At 30.8% G+C, this 19,197-nt stretch overlaps 1 protein-coding gene and 1 pseudogene across 1 annotated transcript; both read right to left on the bottom strand.

Annotated features, from left to right (window-relative positions):
- Positions 1–588: 588 nt before the first annotated feature.
- LOC102603159 (uncharacterized) lies at positions 589–1,961 on the bottom strand. The gene is made up of 4 exons (XM_015304895.1): positions 1,877–1,961; positions 1,376–1,449; positions 940–1,141; positions 589–814 (listed from the first exon to the last, which is right to left on the bottom strand). The coding sequence occupies exons 1-4, from the start codon at positions 1,925–1,927 to the stop codon at positions 704–706; spliced, it is 438 nt and encodes a 145-aa protein (XP_015160381.1). The 5' UTR covers positions 1,928–1,961; the 3' UTR covers positions 589–703.
- Positions 1,962–11,112: 9,151 nt separating this feature from the next.
- On the bottom strand, positions 11,113–14,141 carry LOC102602822 (transmembrane 9 superfamily member 2-like; annotated as a pseudogene).
- Between the last annotated feature and the right edge of the window lie 5,056 nt (positions 14,142–19,197).

Here is a 19,197-nt window from a genome sequence, read left to right as displayed (position 1 = left end):
TCTTTGCAAAGAGAAATTTAGATTCCTCAAGATTTATTAGGCCCAAATGTGTCTTATGTATGCAATTTCAAGACAAACTCATGTATGTTAATTGTGAATGAATTTGCAAGTCCAAACTTGTAAATGACATAAAGATAAGTCGCATTTTTCAAAATTGTTGAGCAAGAAGCCAAAGTATTAAAGCTGAAACCTATTTTGAAGTTGAATTAGTTATTTATTTCAATGTCAAAATTCATATAAGGTGAAATCTATTTATTAGGTTTTGAAAAACCTATTTATTAGGTGATGTCTTTGTTCATTAAAGCTGAAGCATTTTAAACAAGTTTAAAACTGAATTGTACCAGATATCTTTCAACAAGTATTCTTCCAAATCAAAGGAAAAATTCATAGAGGTGATCCCTCCACTTGTTTCCAAGCTTCTTGCACCATCTTCATATAATCTAAATGGACAACTTATAATAATAAAAAGTATATTAAGACAAATGATGTTGGTAACACAATTTATTTCTAACACTCATAGGTACTTATTGTTATTCACTTTAATATATATAGGTCACCCTACATACATAAAGATGATATCTTGCATACAGAAATAAGTAAATAAAAAGCTAAAACATCAAGTCTGTGGTCTTTAAAATGGACCAAAGATAAAGAAACTAGATTAAAAAAAAAGTTTGTTTGTCATTCATTGATCAATCTAAATTTAAAAGTCATCTCCATTGAAACCTTCATTGAGGAAAACATCATCCCATTCCCATGCATCATTCTCATGTGTTGTTTCAGCAAAGTATTCATTGTTTCCCATGGTATTCTCCTGATCATTGTGACAAAATATTTAAAGTGAGTTTTGTGTGAATAATATCACAAATATAAATTTATAAACAAACAAATAAAGTTAATTAATCAATAATAATATTAATAATAGAGCTTTGAACTAACTTCTATGGGATAGTTAAATCCATTAACATTAGAAGCTATTGCATTACTTTGAATTGAAGATTGATCAGTTTGTTGAATAATATGATTGATGTCGTTGTTATTGTTCAAGTTGATATTCCAATTTGAATGGGCATACTCCAACCCTAATTGGGAGGGAGTGTTCAATTGTGTACCCGTATTTGCGAGTGGACTCGAGCCATGCCTGAGAGAAACAATGTTAAAGAACAACAATACCAACAAAAATAATAAAATGTATTTCGTTGACTTATTGTATATGATATTATTACTATTTATGTGGTCTCTTATATGATAATAATTTGATCTCGTATAGAGTTTAGATGCATTGATCGTTATAATTCTAATGTCATCATATTTTTTAAGCAGATAAAATATTATCTTGCGAACAATAATTAAATGTATGAATATCGAAAGAAACCTTGTGGAAGTGCAAATATTGTGCCAGAAATTCGTGAGAGAGTTGTCACTACTTTCACCAAAAGTCAATTGTGCCTGCAAAATATGAGTTAACTAGTTTAGTACAAGGGTGGGGAGGGAGGGGATAGGATTTTTTAGGAATAATATCTCAAGAATATTAATGTATCTGTGACTGTCCAAATGTTTGTGTTGAATTCTGCTGGACATCTACTACCATGTTTTGTTGTTGGTTCTATTGTGCAGATAAGAATAATTATATCAAAATTTTAAAAAAATATTCCGCCTCTTTAAGAAGATCTTAACAATAAATAATATTTCAAGAATATTAATGTACTTGTGATTGTCCAAATGATTGCGTTGAATTCTGTTGGACATATACCATCATATTTTGTTGTTGGCTCTATTTTGCAGATAAAAATAATAATATCAAAATTTTAAAAAAAAATCTCATCTCTTTAAGGAGATCTTAACAAAGAATTATATTTCAAAAATATTAACTTACCTGTAATTGTCCAAATGCTTGTGTTGGATTCTGATGGACATCCACTATCATGTTTTGTTGTTGGCTCTATTACGCGGATAAAAATAATTATATCAACATTCAAAAAAATATTTATCTTCTTAAGTTATATCAAAATTTTAAAAAAATATTCCGCCTCTTTAAGAAGATCTTAACAATAAATAATATTTCAAGAATATTAATGTACTTGTGATTGTCCAAATGATTGCGTTGAATTCTGTTGGACATATACCATCATATTTTGTTGTTGGCTCTATTTTGCAGATAAAAATAATAATATCAAAATTTTAAAAAAAAATCTCATCTCTTTAAGGAGATCTTAACAAGGAATAATATTTTAGGAATATCATGTACCTGTGCTTGTCCCAATATTTGTGTTGGATTCTGCTGGACATCTACTTCCATGTTTTGTTGCAAAAATCTCATCTCTTTAAGGAGATCTTAACAAGGAATAATATTTCAGGAATATCATGTACCTGTGCTTGTCCCAATATTTGTGTTGGATTCTGCTGGACATCTACCGCCATGTTTTGTTGTTGGCTCTATTTCGCAGATAAAATAATATATCAAAAAAAAATAAAAAAAATCTCATATCTTCAAGGAGATCTTAATAAGAAATAATATTTCAAAAATATTAATATACTTGTGATTGTCCAAATATTTGTAATGGATTCTGCTGAACATCGACAATCATGTTTTGTTGCTGGCACTATTGTACAAATAAAATAAATATTATCAACTTTTTAAAAAGAAAATATCTCAATTTTTAGGAGATCCTAAAAAGTGTTACCTGCAATGGGGTAAAAGGCGATGAGTTTTGAGGAAATGACATATTTCCTAACTGTGAAGTACTAGCAAAGGAAGGGGTATATGTGTAATTGCTAGAACTGTTTGCTACTCTCTTTCCTTTGTCCATCCAATCTTGATTTTGAACAGTTGAACTGCAATAATAACGAAATAATGAAACCAAAAGGAGAAAGGAGACGAAAATTTTCAATTATGTGAAAAAAATTAATGACCTGAATGGACTAATCCAATTATTAGTATCAAACTGGTGAGGAGCCATTTGTTGTGCAACAGAGTGAATATCCATATTTCCTTGTTTCTCCAATTCCATCTAATCAAAATTCATTTGACATTAGTTGGGAATTTACATTATTTCTAAGAAAAATAAGTATTTTCTTGAAAATTGTAATTTCGCGTTATTCTTCAATGACAAATAAAGATGGAAGAACAAACTTTTCTAGCCAAGATTTTTTGGAGAGAGAGTTTCAAGTTACTCTCACACCAACAGAGTTGGTGAAGAGAAGGCTCTTGTTCTGCTCCTGGTTCGTAATCCCTGCATAATCATCTTGTTAGGCAGAATATTACATTTAGACAATTAAAATACTCTATAATATAAATGCCTAAGTGAAAGATCAAGGTGATATCAATGTATTAAACCATGAGATTATAATTAAGAAGAACTATAAGAAAAACACTTGTGATACTAAATCAAATGACCTTATGTTAGCATCCACAATCTGTAATTCCAATGTGCTCTTCTTGATTTGTAGCTCCAAATTCTACATCAAAAAATTTCAAGTTAAAATGACTTTCTCAACCTTAATCTTCATTGGTTCTAGAATGATTTATTAACATTTATTTGGACTAGTCTTAATTTCTACTTCAAGTCACACTTAATTAACACACTACTAATTAGAATAGCAAGGGTAGATTGAAAAGAGAAAAAACAACTCATAATAGAGACATAAAATTAAGTTGTGCTCACCTCAATCCTGTAGAAATTAAGACACCGGCAACAGGTTGAAACATCCAAAGGCAGCCATCATGATAAAGTTTAATTCATTAGTGAGAGAGTCATGAATTTCACTTAATACAAAAGAAATCAAGTATGAGGTACTAGGTAGTATCTAACATTTTCAATAAATCAAAATATTGTAACGCTTATGTAACTCGACATATTTGAGCTCGCTCATATTATCAGTCTCAAGTCTGAATAATGCAGCAAGGTTGTTGATGTCTGATGGTCAATCAGAAACAACTTCTCCATCCCATAAAGATAGAAATAAGGTTGTGTATATCTTACTCTCTTTAGACCCTACTAATGAGATTATATCGAGCTTGTTGTTGGTGGTGGTGATTGTGTCAACTTACACATATGCTTGTCTATATTTTTCCCTGGTCAAAATAATTTTTTTTAATCATGCTTTGGCCGAATTTTTTATCTCTTTGGTCCGATATGGAGAGTATTAATATTAGTAACAACAATAATATGATAATTCAAGTTTATAAGTTAGTCAAATCAACTTATCTGCATATTCTGTATTAAATTGTCACCCCTATCAATTTATAGATTTTCATTCTATTAGCACATTTAATTTAATTGAAGATTTTATTCATTTATCCGTAATATTTTTTCTAATTTTCAAAATATTCTTTTAAAATAAAGCTCCTAATTCTCTTTTCATTCCATTTGGTCGTTCGTTAATCTTCTTATACACATTTTTTTTTTTAATTTACATTTGTTGTAAATAATATCGAAACACAATATAACTAAAGAGAGACAATAAAGTAAGCAAAGGAAAAAGTGAGAAAGAGAGGAGATCCAAACTGTTTATCAAGAAGGTGTAGCTTGCTAACATCTCCTTTGATGTGATTCAATTGTCTCAATTTTGCCACCTTCTCCTTCATTAATATACCCAAAAAAAATTATCAAAACTAGTTTAAAATGGGTCAAATCGATATCAATAATTAAAAAAATTTATTACAACTCTCTCAATTATACACTTTTTTACTTAAGTCAAACTTGTTTTGTTGAATGAATTAAAACAAGTTAAAAATCACTTAGTATTTCGTTAATTTTGAGGATGTCATTTTCAGAACCTTTTAATTAATACACATTCAATTTTAATTTGTTTGTCTGATTTCATCTTGATACAATTTAATAAATTAATAACACTTTTGTATCTTACGATCTTAAACTAAAGAGAGGTCGAATGTGTCAAAATATCCTTTAATTTTGTGGTTATAAACATGTGTGTGGGGAAAGTTGAGATTAAAAAAAATATCGAAAAAGAAAAAAAGTTCTGATGAAAGATCGTTAAATGTCCCACATCGGTGAATAACTAAAATTCTGGTCTCGTTAAAAAATGTTAGACAATCCTCCTCCTATGAACTAGCTTTTGGGGTGTAATTAGTTATGCCTAAAACTTAACTAAACATGGTATAAGAGTCAGACTTGATGTAGGCCTCAGGAAATGGAATAGTTGCGGGGGTGGAAATACCCCCCCGTCCATGAATGTCACACTCCGGATCGGACAGTGAAATTTTGGCTTGAGGGGGTGATACCATGGAATCTCAGATAAAAATGTCTAGGTCTGGGTGTGAGGGGGTGATATAGTGAAATCCTGGATAAAGAATGTTCGGATCTGGATAAAGAATGTTCGGATATGGTGTAAAGGGGTGATGAAGGAATGAAGTGTCCCACATCGGTGAATAAATAAAATTTTGGGCTCCTTATAAAGTTTGAACAATCTTCCTCTTTCTGAGGTGCGGGTTACACTCAAGACCTAACTTGACACATCTTTTTAAACGGAAAAGAAAAAAAAAACAAATTGAAATGGATAATAACGAATACTAATTTTCGTTTCAAACTTTAGCAAATTTCATCATCATATAAAGATTAGACGAATTAATCCACATTAATAGAAACAAGACATAATTTTAGAAAATATAAAAGTCCTACAAATACTTATTGATAATATATACATAAAAGAGTAAAAAGTACCTTAACATCGGCCATGTGACTAACCCCAACAAAAGAAAAAAAAAACTCATAAGTTAGTGCTACATTATTTAGGTTACTAATAGCTAAAAAAAAATCAAGAAAATTTAGGAAATGTTCATGTACGTCAATCTCCGCTCAACCGGAAGGTTAAGGTAAAGCTGAAGCATGTCTTCAACTCTACAAAAGTGTAAATTTAGTATAAAAAAAAGTTAATCAAGATAATAGTTTTATAGATTAATAACTAGCACAACATAACGAAAAATTCATATTTTTTTTGTCGGAATCATAAATACAATACCTTTGTTGGCTACAGAATTTATTGAGCCGACCAGAAGGTGAGAATGCGACAAACAACACGTCCACGTCACAGCAAATCGCAATCTCCTCAGCTTTTTTAAGTAAACTACTGCGTCGCTTAGAAAATGTAACTTGACGTTTCGTCATCTCTTCTATTTTCTTTATCTCAATTTTTCTACCCATCTTTAAAAAGAGTCTCTTCTCTGACTTATACGGAACAGTAGCTTAGAGTGTTGTGTAAGTGTATGAACAAAACAATGACTGAAAGAGAAGGCTCCAAAGTAGCTAATTTATAAGGTCAAAAAAGCTATTTTGGGTCAATATGGAATAAATAAAAAGTTGGTCAACCTCATCCAAACATGGTCGTGTGACTGTGTTATTAAATGTTGACATTTGGACAATATTAGTTAAGTGTATGTGTTTTGCATGTGTATTGTATTAATTAATTAATTAATAATAATAATAATAATATAGTAGCTTAATTTATAAGTTCAAAAAAGCTATTTGGGTCAAATGTGAAATAAATAAAAGTAGGTCAACCTCATCCGAAACATGGTCGTGTGGCTATGTTATTGAATGCTAACATTTGGACAATATTAGTTAAGTGTATGTGTTTTGCACGTGTATTGCATTAATTAATAATAATAATAATAGTAGTAGCAGCTAATTTATAAGGTCAAAAAAGCTATTTGGATCAAATATGAAATAAATAAAAAGTTGGTCAATCTCATCCAAACATGGTCATATGCCTATGTTATTAAATGCTAAATTAACCAATTTGACATTTGGACAATATGAGTTAAGTGTATGCGTTTTGCGCGTATATTGCATTAATAATAATTAATAATAATAATAATAATAATAATAATAATAATAATAATAATAATAATAATAATAATAATAATAATAATAATAATAATAATAATAATAATAATAATAATAATAATAATAATAATAATAATAATAATAATAATAATAATAATAATAATAATAATAATAATAATAATAATAATAATAATAATAATAATAATAATAATAATAATAATAATAATAATAATATATATATATATATATAAAACAAACAATTAGTATAATATTCTTTAAAAATTAATGAAGAATTTGAAAGATAAAAAATGTACTTAAAAATGGAACATTATAACTCTCAATCACACTAATAATTAATGAACAAAATTTTGTCTTCGATATTAAAAGTCCAAATTATGTTGGTATTGATACACGAATACACAGTCTAAATAATAAGGTAAAGGAAAGACAAACAACATTATAAATGAGCATAATCATATAACGCAATTACTTGTAAAAGTTAACAATAACAAAAAGGATTATGGTAAAACAGAAGATGACAACCTAAAGTTACACTGGAAGAAAACTGAAAGTGATCTACAAAGAGGTTGTATTCATTGTGTTTGCGATCGTGTGATGTTTTCGATTCTTGATTGGCTTGGGTACCACTTCTGGTACAAATTATCGATTGACACGGGTACTGCGCCTAATACGAAATATCTATTAGTTGGTTCGGGTACCACGTCTGGTACAGGTTCTCTATTGACTAGTTTGGATACCACGTATGGTACAGGTTATTTATTGGTTGGTTCAGGTACCACTCCTGGTACATGTTAATTGTTTGTCTTTGTGGTGGAGAGTGAATCGGGCTATTTGATTGTAATGATGTTGAACATATTTTTTGTGGTTGCTAAGACTGATTGGATTATATATATATGTATGTCTTCTTGTTTAACTAAGTTTCAGTTACTTGTTCGCACTTCATATATTTGGAGCTAGCTGATGATATCAATACACCGTTAATTTTGTGTACTGATACTACATTTTCTATTGTTTTGTTGAGTACAAAACATATTTCAGCGGCTACTACACGATCTCAGTTGTGAGTCTCACACTTTCTGAATTTAAGGTTGAATTGTTTTATTCGGGCTGCCATGATTTCATCTCTATCCCTCTAGTCCATTGTCCGGATTTAGATTTCATTTTTTGGGGTTGCATCCCCGTATTCTAGACTATGTTAGATGTTAGGTACACGATTTTAGATTCTAGGAAAATTTTTTTGCATATTTACTGTTAATTGTTATGACGGTTTGCTTTAATTAATGAGATTGTTACCTTTAAATGATTTAGTTGAGTTCGTATTGGATTGACGATTGGAACTTCTATGGGGGGTTTAGTGAGGTTGTCTCTTACGGCGATTTAGATTGAGACATCACAAAACGCTCTTTATAAATTTTTAAGCTATAAAAACCTCCACAACGGAGTTTAAATTTTTCACGTTAATTGACCTATCAATGTTTAAATTTGTGATGATAAATACGGATATCACTATCAATTAGTTTTTAAGCATCAAAAGATGAAAGTCATAATTTCAAATTAAGAAGAACAAAAAAATCCAAATATATGCAAAATGAGCTGAATAAAGTAAAATCTGAAAATATGTGCTAAATAGATCAAAATCATTTCGAACTTAACAAGTTTTATTTAATGCACACAAACCCTATATGTTACTCTAGTTACCCCCTTCAACATTGTAATTTGAAAGCCTCGACTCTTCTAGATGCTAATGTGACAAAGAATGTGAATTGGCTCACTTTTAGGTACGAATGAAAAATTGACTTTTAAGTATAATATTTTTCAACTATTAATTGCCACATAATTAATATAATAATTTATTTATTCCAATTATATTACTCTTTGTTTTTTAATATACATTGTGCATTTTATCACAATTTTACATAAGGAAAAATTACTTGAATGGGTACCTTTTAATAAATAATTACTGATTTTAGCGATATTTTATATTAATTATTATTTATAGCAATATATAACAATATTATGATAAATCTGCAATATGTATTAAAAGTGAATTATGTATGCAATATATATGAATTATAACTGTTTTAAAATATATTACGCTTGTTTGGTAAGAAAATTGACACATTGTATTATTAGTGTATTAAAATGTATGATAAATATACTATCAACCAATAAAACTTGTATTATATATGTTTTATAAATTATTCTATGTAATATGTATTAAAATTGTATTATAAATATATTAAAAGTGATCAAATAAAGAAAAATGTTATTGCTATAAATGATAGATGTTTCTTAGTATAGCATATTTATGTAAGTTTGCCTTTACATAACTTAGTTATAACTCTATTTATATTATCCAAATAAAAAAATGATTTGACTAAAGTAATGAAGTCAAAACGGTGTAATTTTTATATATAAAAAAAAAGAAAAATATATGTATTTATTATTTTGCAGTAAGTATTTATTTTAAGTTTTTAACTATGCATTATTATTATTTTCGGGTCAAATTAATTGACATTTTATTTTATTTTTCTATATAATTTTGCATTAGATGCTTGATTATTATTTTTTAATAGAAAGGGTGTATTTCTTCTTTCCTGGACAAATATGTAAAACGAACTTGATTATATATAATTATTTTTAGAAAAAATAAAAAAATTATCATTAAACTGTTTATTCTAATTTATTTTTTCATATTTGGCCAGAAAAGGATAATTTAAATAATTGGTGAGACCTACAAAAGTTTTTAAAAAATTATTCTAAAAAATGTCACATGGACAATATGTGGTAGCGTGTGTGCACACTTTTATGGGTTGTCAACGTCCAGGGGAAAGTGTGACTATTAAATTGTCAAGTTGATGAGGATAACTAAATCAACATAAAGTTTAGATATGCACTAAATAAAACTCATCAAGTTTAGGGGATTGACCTATTCGGCCTTTGAATAATAAGCTTAAGTCAACTAATATAAAAAGTGCAAATTTCATTTATCTATTCTTGTACTTCTTGGAGAAAAAATCCAAGTGACAAGGATTTCATTGACCACATTAATGTATGAGATTATTTTTACAATATTTACGTACATCAATTATTTGTAGTTCAACTACCTTTTATTTTTTTCTTTGTCTTTTGTTTAACTTTTTTATATCAAAAATACAAACTCATAACTGTAAAAGAGTTTAAATCTCCAATCCTTAGATGGTGACTATCTAAGGTTATTAAAAAAATTGTACAAAAATAATTATGAAAGGGGATATTATGTAAAAGGTTCTAAAATATGTTTATGTTATTGAGATTTTAAAAATATTGTGTTAAGTTATTTTATCTCAAGGGGATTCATAGTAAATATAGATATATTTCTTGTAGTCCGAGTTAAGAGTTTATTTTTTTATTTTTTTATTTTTTTATGATATCAGAGCCAAAAGTATCTTGAATTTTGAACTTTTAGGCCATTAGTGGAAAAATAACACTGAAAAAGTTTCGATGTTACTAAAAACTACACGCACTCGTGGAAAGCATAAATATTTTTGTGTTTGTTTCCAACACTACAACATTTTAGGCTTTTAGCCACCCCAGTAAGTGTAGCTTAAACTAGCAAAAAGTGTGGATTTTGATAAAAGGCTACACTTTTTTACTTTAAGCAACGCTTTTCAGGGGATGTCCAAAAGGAGTGTAACCTTTGACATTAGGCCACACTTTTTAAATGTCGCCACAATAGCTACACTTAAAAAGTGTGGCCAAAGAGATATAAGGGAACACTTTTTAGTAATTAATTAGCAACACCTTTTGTTTGATTATACTACATTTAAAAGTGTGACATTTGCTTTGTTATTGGGCACACTTAAAAAATGTTGCCTTTTATATCTCATCTAGAACAACACTTTTAAAGTGTAGCTTTTCTTATGTACAGTAAGCCACACATTGGACGTCCCTATAGCAACACTTGTGAAGTGTGGCAATAGTGTGCAGAATTTTTGTAGCCACAATTTTTTATTTTTAAGAATAATAATTTTTATTTGCGTATATTCAATAATAACATATAATAATTAAATATATAAGTGATCTAAAGCACAAAATTATCTAATAAACAAACCGAAGCTATATATTTCTAATAAACTTCGAGAAACATGTCTTGAACAACCAATACTTAGGCAAACATGTCTTGTACAACCAAACTTCGACAAACATGTCTCTACTATCAATAAATTCCGCAACACCAAATGAATTCAAACATAACAAAAACTCTTCATCGTTCACTACAGTAGATCTAGTTTACTTCATGCCACTATTCAAATTCAATCACCGGCATTTTCCTGCACATTCAAAATAAAATTATAAGTTAGTGAAATAAATCATGTGTATTAAATATGCTTAAATTCACAGTAAGCCAAATCAATTTATGACAATAAAGTCATAGTAGAGCAACCATAAACTGAAGCTCTCCTTAATACAAATCTAAAGTTGAGTCACAACAGTAAAGCTCTACAAAACTAACAAATCTAAAATTGAGTCATAACAATAAAGTCACACCAAACTCTCCAAAACTTACAAAAGAGCAAAATGTTAAAGCATGTTAACCTCCTTTCCAAAACTAACAAACTAACAAAATTTACCAGCAGCAACCTCCTTTCATAGAGGAGGAATCAATTCTAATCAGCAAAATGTTAAAGCAGATACGAATTAGGCAAAAAAAAATATTTTGAAAAACTACAGCAACAATTAGTGTACATGAAGAAAAATGTTTTCCAAACAATCAAATAAGCCAACCAGAAAACAAGAGAAGAACCAGAAAAAAAAAGAAAAGGATACAAGTAAGAAAATAAATCATGTTCAGTGTACCACAAATCCATCTTATGGATGTTGTTCTTGTAAGCATAACTTGAGTTACAATAACGAGTAACAAACTACAGGAAAGAACAAAAAAACAATTTCATTTAAAAAAGATGGGAGTGAAAACAAAAGAGGTCAAATACTCTTCCATGGACGTCTGAACCCAGCTTTCGTGTTGTATACAGCCCTCTGGATCTCATTGCATTAAACTTCTTTATGTGGAAGCATACATATGCGTGAGACTCGTATTTAGATGGGTGTTCTTAAAATATAACAATGTTGTATGGAATAATTTGTTCACCATTGACTATTTTACCAAGTACCTGCTACGCCACCTACAGAAATACAGAATTTGAACCAAAGTTACTAGGGTCTGCAAAACTCGTAGCCAACATACTAGGTTCCCCTTTGTCTCGAGTTCAACAACAGTAATCTCAACCGGGGATTTGAACCTTGTCGTTTGTGCTCTCTTACGAGCAAGTAGTTTATGCTTAATCAGTTATGATAACAAAAGGGCATGATACACCTCAGCTTACATTATAGTTATAGCTGAAACGAGACAACAAGTTTAGTGTCTAGATGACATTAGCTCAGCATTTATGAGAATATTACAGCACTTACCCAATTAGTTCCTTCAAGATGGCAATAGAAAGAGGTTGATGTGTATCCGGCAACGCCAGAAGTGAGTGCATATATAACCATCAGGGTAGTGAATAGAGCTCCTCTATTGTAAGGATAAAACACCCCGATAAGCGCCATCATGAATATAAAAATTGTCCTGTACAAGATACACAATATACAATAATGCAAATGTTTCTTGTATTAGACTTAATTTATCAGAACAGATTGTAAAGAGCTGAGCACCACAACCACGTGCTGCAAGAAACAATGAATTGTGTTTCAGGAACCTAAAGACATCACCATGTATGTACTTCCATCCCGTCTCCTCTTGATCGTTAACTGATTCTTCATCATGTGCATACCTTTTGCATACATTGTCAATTAAAAGAGTTATTTCTCTAGAAAATCAGATATAGTCAGACCTCTCTATAGCGAACAAGTTTTCTTTGGAACGATGTATTACTATATGTTATATGTAACAACATTTCGTTGTAGCAGCCAAAAAGTATCAGGACAAATATAGGAGTTTATGACTGTAGTTAGTTTTCTTTTTGAAAATGAAGAATACTTGATAAAATCATTCTTAAGGACTCACATAAGAATCGTGGCAAGGAAACCGGTTAAAAGGAGGACAGAGACACAAGAATTGACAATCGAGAACCAATGAATCTCCAAGATATGTGGTAGAGAAGTCTGCATGAACTTATCCATCCGATTCTCAAACAGAATATATATTCCCTTCCATTTTGCGGTGTATGTGAACTCAGCATCGACTTCCCTATCCTCTGTTAAGTCCAAAACAGAATGTGGATCCATTCATGCAGTGATCTCAATAACACGATCCATGTTATAGTGGATATTGAAATGAATGTGTTTGTATCGAAAGTACTTGTAATATTTTGTATCCTCTGTCTCTTCCCTATTCTCAACTCTTTCGATAAGGCCCCGTATGGTCAATTCATCGTAGTACATCTCAAAGTAATAGTCCTTATCAACTGCTTTTCGAAACTGAGCAACTTCATCCTTTGTTAACTTATTTCGACAAAGAATTTCCAAGTCTTTATCTACCAAGAAATAGAGAGCATAAGGACCACTCACGAGTCGATCCCCATTTAAAATCTCACCTAGATCTTCCTGCTTTTCTTCTAATTTCACATGATCTGCATATGAACTCAAGTAACATAAGATTTCAAGTGTTCCAACATACATCTATCAAAATTTGTGATACGAATCGCGACTATAGTCTAACCTCATAGACAGATACAGGATTTGAAATTTATGAGTTCTTATAACAGACATTAAAAGTTCATACAAAATAAGAACTGAGTTCATAGTCATATATTTATTTAATAAGTTTCATATACGAGGTTTGACAAAAGCTATTGATTTCACGTTCTCCACATAAATACAATGAGACAAAAGTTATAGAATGAACCTGGTATGCAGAATGGCAAATCATAATACTTTTCAGTTTGAACCAACTATGCCAATCATGAACACATCAGATTTACTTTGGACAAGCATGGGAAATTCAACAATGCATAAAATCATTTTCAACATGTTGGTACACAACAACAAAGCTGTGAAATCAGTAAATTGGCTTATTTGCAACTCAACATATGACCTTGAACCAGGAGCCAGGGAAAATAATAAATTATAAAGTAGTAAAGATATGGTGTTTGCAGCAATGCAAGGAAGAAATAGTTAAGGATTCCAGGGAAAATCTTTATTAGGAAAACATAAAAAGGTCAAAATGGCCTTAACATATCATAAATGGTTAAAAAGTACCTTCCTTCTATCTATTAGATCAAAACCGCCCTCAACACCGCAGTCTCCAAAATAAGAAATACCTAATCCATACATATAAAATAATTCTGAACATCTGAATTTTATGGTGATTAACAATTAAATAAACCAAGCTTAAGGCGAGCACAAAAACTACGAACTCAAGACGACTAAGAACGAGGAGCTGAACAAAACTCAAGAAGACTAAGAAGCCTAGGTTCACTTTCTGCTGAACCTAGGCTGCCCACATTTACTAGATTGGATGTATGCTTTTTATTACCTTTTTAAACAGAACTCAAGAAGACTAACAAGCCTAGGTTCCAGTCAACTTTTAATTCTCTTCAAGACTGTAAGTTTTTGTTCTATTTTGATGGTATATGAGCAGATTCCTAAGTTTTGACAGCGAACATATTCACTCTCTTGCTTTTTGGTTTTTTGCACATGTTCACATATCTAATGTACGATTTGACTGATAGCGAACAGAACAAGCAGTGCTTATATGAACTTGACAAATACAACAGTGGATTTTATAAACAACTACAACTATATGAACTTGACCAGTATGACGTTCAACTTGTCTCGAGAAAGAAGGCAATCAACACTGAAAAGCCTCAGAAAATCACGCAGCAACACGTAAACTAACATATCCAGATGATCACGACCAAGATGGAATTCACATGGATGAGAAAACAAAAGTTCAACAACAATGTCTCTATGAAACTGATCATGAGTGTCTATTCAGGCAACTGAGGTGGAGGTTACTGTTAAGGCAACACATGGCTAGTACATCCATTGTACAATGGTTGACAAAAGAACAAATTTTAAGTGTGATATAACTGTAGTATATGGAAGTAATAATTTGTAAGAGAGAAGGGACATATGGATGGTTTGATGAGGTTGGGTGCTAACCTAACTACCCCTTGGTACATATGTGGAAACTTCAACTCTCCGTTATCATTTGAGGATATAAAATGAGGCCAACAAATAAACGAAAGTGAGAGTAGAGATTTCCAGCAAGTAATTGATACTCTAATCCTAACTGATATGAAAGCGACCGAAAAAGTATTTACTTGGACTAATAGGCATATTTGGAGCAAAATAGACAGGGCATTATGTAACGAGGAATGTATTTCATATGGTCACATTACATCTCAATTAGAGGAAAAACATTTCTCAGATACCTCCCCAATCCATATGGAAATCAACACAACTATAGCCTTGAAAAGAAAGTCTTTCAGGTTCATCAACATTTAAACTGAGGATGAGAAATTCATGGAGATCGTAGAACATAGCTGGCAGCAACCATTTTGGGGGACAAACATGTTTAGACTTTGGATTAGATTGAAATTATGCAAAGAACCACTAAAGCTACTACAACATGAAGGAATATGTAGCTTGGACAACAGAATTGCAGCAACAAGGAAAAGGCTAAATGATATTCAAGCTCATCTTAATTATGCCTCACACCAAGAATTTATCGAAGGGAGAGAATAGCAGTAGTAGAAATGACAAAGTGGATGAATATTCAGTTAGAAATTCGCATGTGTCTGTCTACTGTGGTACTTATAATGATGTTTTACTAATATAAAGCATGGCACTATCTTGTTCGTAATTTAACATAGTAGAAATAGAAACGAGTGTAAACGAAGAAATACACATAGAGAACAATCCTCTCCCTCACATACAATATTACAAAAGGGTGAGAAAGTAGATAAATTTCAATAAATGTTGAAACTTGAAGAAAATTTCAAAGCCTACCCACCACAGAGTTGATGAAGCTGGATGAGATGTCGAGGACAGTTCTGGCTGAAGGAAAATTGACAAAGTGTTGAAGTGCTAAAACAAAATAGAACTTCATTTAAGCAAAGAACTAATGTCTATAAATATTTCCTTAGCGATTAAGGAAATTAAATGAACTAATTGAGATTGAGAAATTCTACCAAGAAGCAGGTTCACCAATTGAGCTCATTCTGTTTCAACTATGCCACAATGCCAACCTAAAAATTAAAGTTCTACATAACATAATCTATAATTATAGAAAAATAGTAGTACAAATACAACACCTTTAACACTTCAACATTGAAAACATGACCTTAAATGGGTCATTCACCTTAGGGATATTGAACCTCGGAAAAGCGAAACTTTCATAGAAATTGAGACACCCAAGTAGAAGATTCAGGTGTTGATGAGAATTCAAGAGTCAATATTGTGGATTCTCACTTCTGAGCAATAGCATTAACCCTACAACTGATCTAGAAACTAAAATAATCAAATGAAATCAGGACACGTGTGTACCAATTATTGTTGAGTTGTTGGAAGTTAACTTGCACTCGGCTATGATATTGACTGTTAGATTTTCTACTTCACCAAACAGTAGTTCTTTGTTGTTTTTGCTGTCCTTTTCTACTCTACTGTTTCTTCTGTAATCTTTGAGTGTAGTGGGTTTAAGGGGAACTAACAAATATAAAAGAGAAAAATGGGGCAAAGAATTAACTGATGTGGGTAGTACAAAAACGAGCTAGACTCCTAAAAATCAACAAAAAATCATCTCAACAACATAAGAATATCAGCCAGATTCCATAAATTTAGACTTTTAAGGAATAAATTTTTACTTTTCTTTTTCTTTTGTAATCTTTGAGTGCAGTGGGTTTAAGGGAAACTAACAAATCTAAAAGAGAAAAATGGGGCAAAAAATTAAATGATATGGGTAGTACAAAAACGAGCTAGACTCCGAAAAAACAACAAAAAATCATCTCAACAAAACAAGAATATCAGAAAAATAAATCCAGATACCATAAATTTAGACTTTTAAAGATTAAATTTTGACCTGATAAACTCTATTCCAATAAAATCCTTTCAATGTTATGAAGCTTTAAGACACCATCTTCTAAAATGAAGCAAATTGTTCTATCTTGTTCACCAACTAGACTAGAACAGCGAAAAAAATCAGATTTGGAGCAAATTTTATTCTTCAAGCTGACAAGAACAGCTAGACAAGCGATTCACGATGATCAATTTTTCAGATTGGAGCAAAATCGTAATCCGATTGTAATGAACAAAATTTTCAAATGATTCTTCACTTTGCTTTGTGAAAAATCTTTATTTTATGTGTTGATGAAGAAATACCTGTTAATTTGTGAGCCCTTGAAATTTTTTAGATTTGGAGCAAAGACCTAAAAGTTGGGGAAAATTTTATATTTGGAACAAATTTTGTTCTTCAAGAAATTATAAAAAAAAAAATTATATGGGGAAAAGACCTAGAGTTGAAAGTTTTATGTTTTATGACATTTTTTTTTGCCAAATAAAAATTGAAGTGGGACTTGAAAATGTTGGAGGGAATATTATAATTTAGTGAAAACATTAAGGCTACACTTGTAATGTGTTGTTTTTTCAATTATAAAAATAGCACACTTTAAAAGTGTGGCCATATATATAAATAGTTGTTGCCAATTATATCATGATATAACAACACTTATAAAGTATAGCCTATGCCATTAAAGAGTACGTTTTATAAGTGTTGCCAATATTATCGAAGCCAAAAGTTAAAAACATTGGCTACGCTTTAAAAGCGTGCCCAAAAACATTTTAGGCAACACTTTACAAGCGTTGTCCAGATTTAGTGTGACCATAGACCTAAAATGTTGTGGTGCGATAGTACATGGATAATTGTGTGCTTCAAATTATATGGCATGTGATTCCACATTGATTGCACATTTTAGACTAAACGTGTCAAGTGAGTCGGGCCAGATCAATCCAATCCATCAAAAAATCCAATCAAATTTCAATAGGATAAGTCATAACTAGACTTTTTCGGTCTGGTCTAAATAGTTACAACCACATGTTCGACCCAGGCCACAACTCATGTACACAATTATTTTGAGCTTATCGAATTGGGCCAAATTTTGGCCCACTGATCCTAACGGGTCGAGTCTTAGGCCGGATCGGGTTAATTTTTATTTTAAATTTTTAATAACATTAAATACTTCTTAAACTTATTAATTTGAAAGTTTGAGTCAATTATCGATGTAGTGTCTTGCTATCGATTTAATTTTGAAATAAATATAACTTGAAATTTGAAATTTGATTTGTGAAAGTTGAAACTTCACTCCCTTATATGTTTTGAAGTTCCCCATTGTTTGTTTCGAAAACACTAGAAGCAGGTAAGACATAAACTCTTTTTGCTAGGCTAACTAAGATCACATCTTGTAATGGTAATACTACAGTCCCCTCCCCTAATATAGTACCATGTAATGAAGCATATTAACTAGTATTAATATAATATCTCTGTTTATAAAAAAAAAGTTAAAATTATGTAGTATATACTATATATGCACCAAATATTCACATAATATTCTATCTATAATAATAGAATACTTGCATTATATTATATACATTTATAATTATAATATAATAATTATAATATATATATAAATTAATATTCACGGAATATATATCTATAATAATCTTACCCAATCAGATTTAATTCGTTTTTAGTAATATTTTAAGGATATAATATAATCCTAATATACGCCTAGGGTTTTAGTTGAGATATTAAGAAGAGAAAAAAGGAGAAGATCAAAGCATTCGTCGAGAGTCTTACGTTTTGTTGCGGATTTTCGCCATGGGTTCAATCCCTAAGAGGTATGTACGCTTCCATAGTGTTGGGTTAATTCACCCACACGCTAATCATGTTATTTTCAGTGAAATTTCATTCTTGAAGTTGAAAGATTAGAGTTCTTGATGAGTTCTTGATGAGTTCTTGATAGGTGTTCTTGAAGTTCATTCTAAATCTTATTGTGTTGGGGTTTTAATGATTTATTGAGATGAAATTTAGTGATTTGAGTGTTGTTTTGAGTAGATTAGAGTGTAATTATGTTAAGTAATCGAATCCAAGTGATTAGGGAAGAAACCGTTCGATTCTAGGCGAGTTAGGGTGAGAAAACGAGCAAAGAAAGTCGTCAAAGTTTTCTGGGTTGGGGCCTGGCGCCCTAAACACTTCTCTAAAGTTTAGGGGCTGGCGCCCCGCGCCACTCAGAGCGCTATGGTCGCCTGCCCCCACCAGTTCTTCATCGTTTCGTTCATTTGAGTTCTTTCAAAGGGTACCTTTACTCCCCTTTGATTCTAAACACTCTAA

Source organism: Solanum tuberosum, unplaced genomic scaffold, assembly GCF_000226075.1.
Source record: "Solanum tuberosum cultivar DM 1-3 516 R44 unplaced genomic scaffold, SolTub_3.0 scf00639, whole genome shotgun sequence".
In the NCBI taxonomy this organism is placed as follows: Eukaryota; Viridiplantae; Streptophyta; class Magnoliopsida; order Solanales; family Solanaceae; genus Solanum; species Solanum tuberosum.
This window is presented reverse-complemented; position numbering and strand designations above follow the sequence as displayed.

Bases quoted from the DNA above. Each gene is read 5' to 3' on its own strand.
- LOC102603159 (XM_015304895.1), bottom strand. From the start codon at position 1,927: ATGATAGTGGATGTCCATCAGAATCCAACACAAGCATTTGGACAATTA. The intron at 1,450-1,876 runs GTAAGTTAATAT...CATATTTTGCAG, and splicing joins AAGCATTTGGACAATTACAG to GCACAATTGACTTTTGGTGA. The intron at 1,142-1,375 runs GTTTCTTTCGAT...TGTTTCTCTCAG, and splicing joins AATATTTGCACTTCCACAAG to GCATGGCTCGAGTCCACTCG.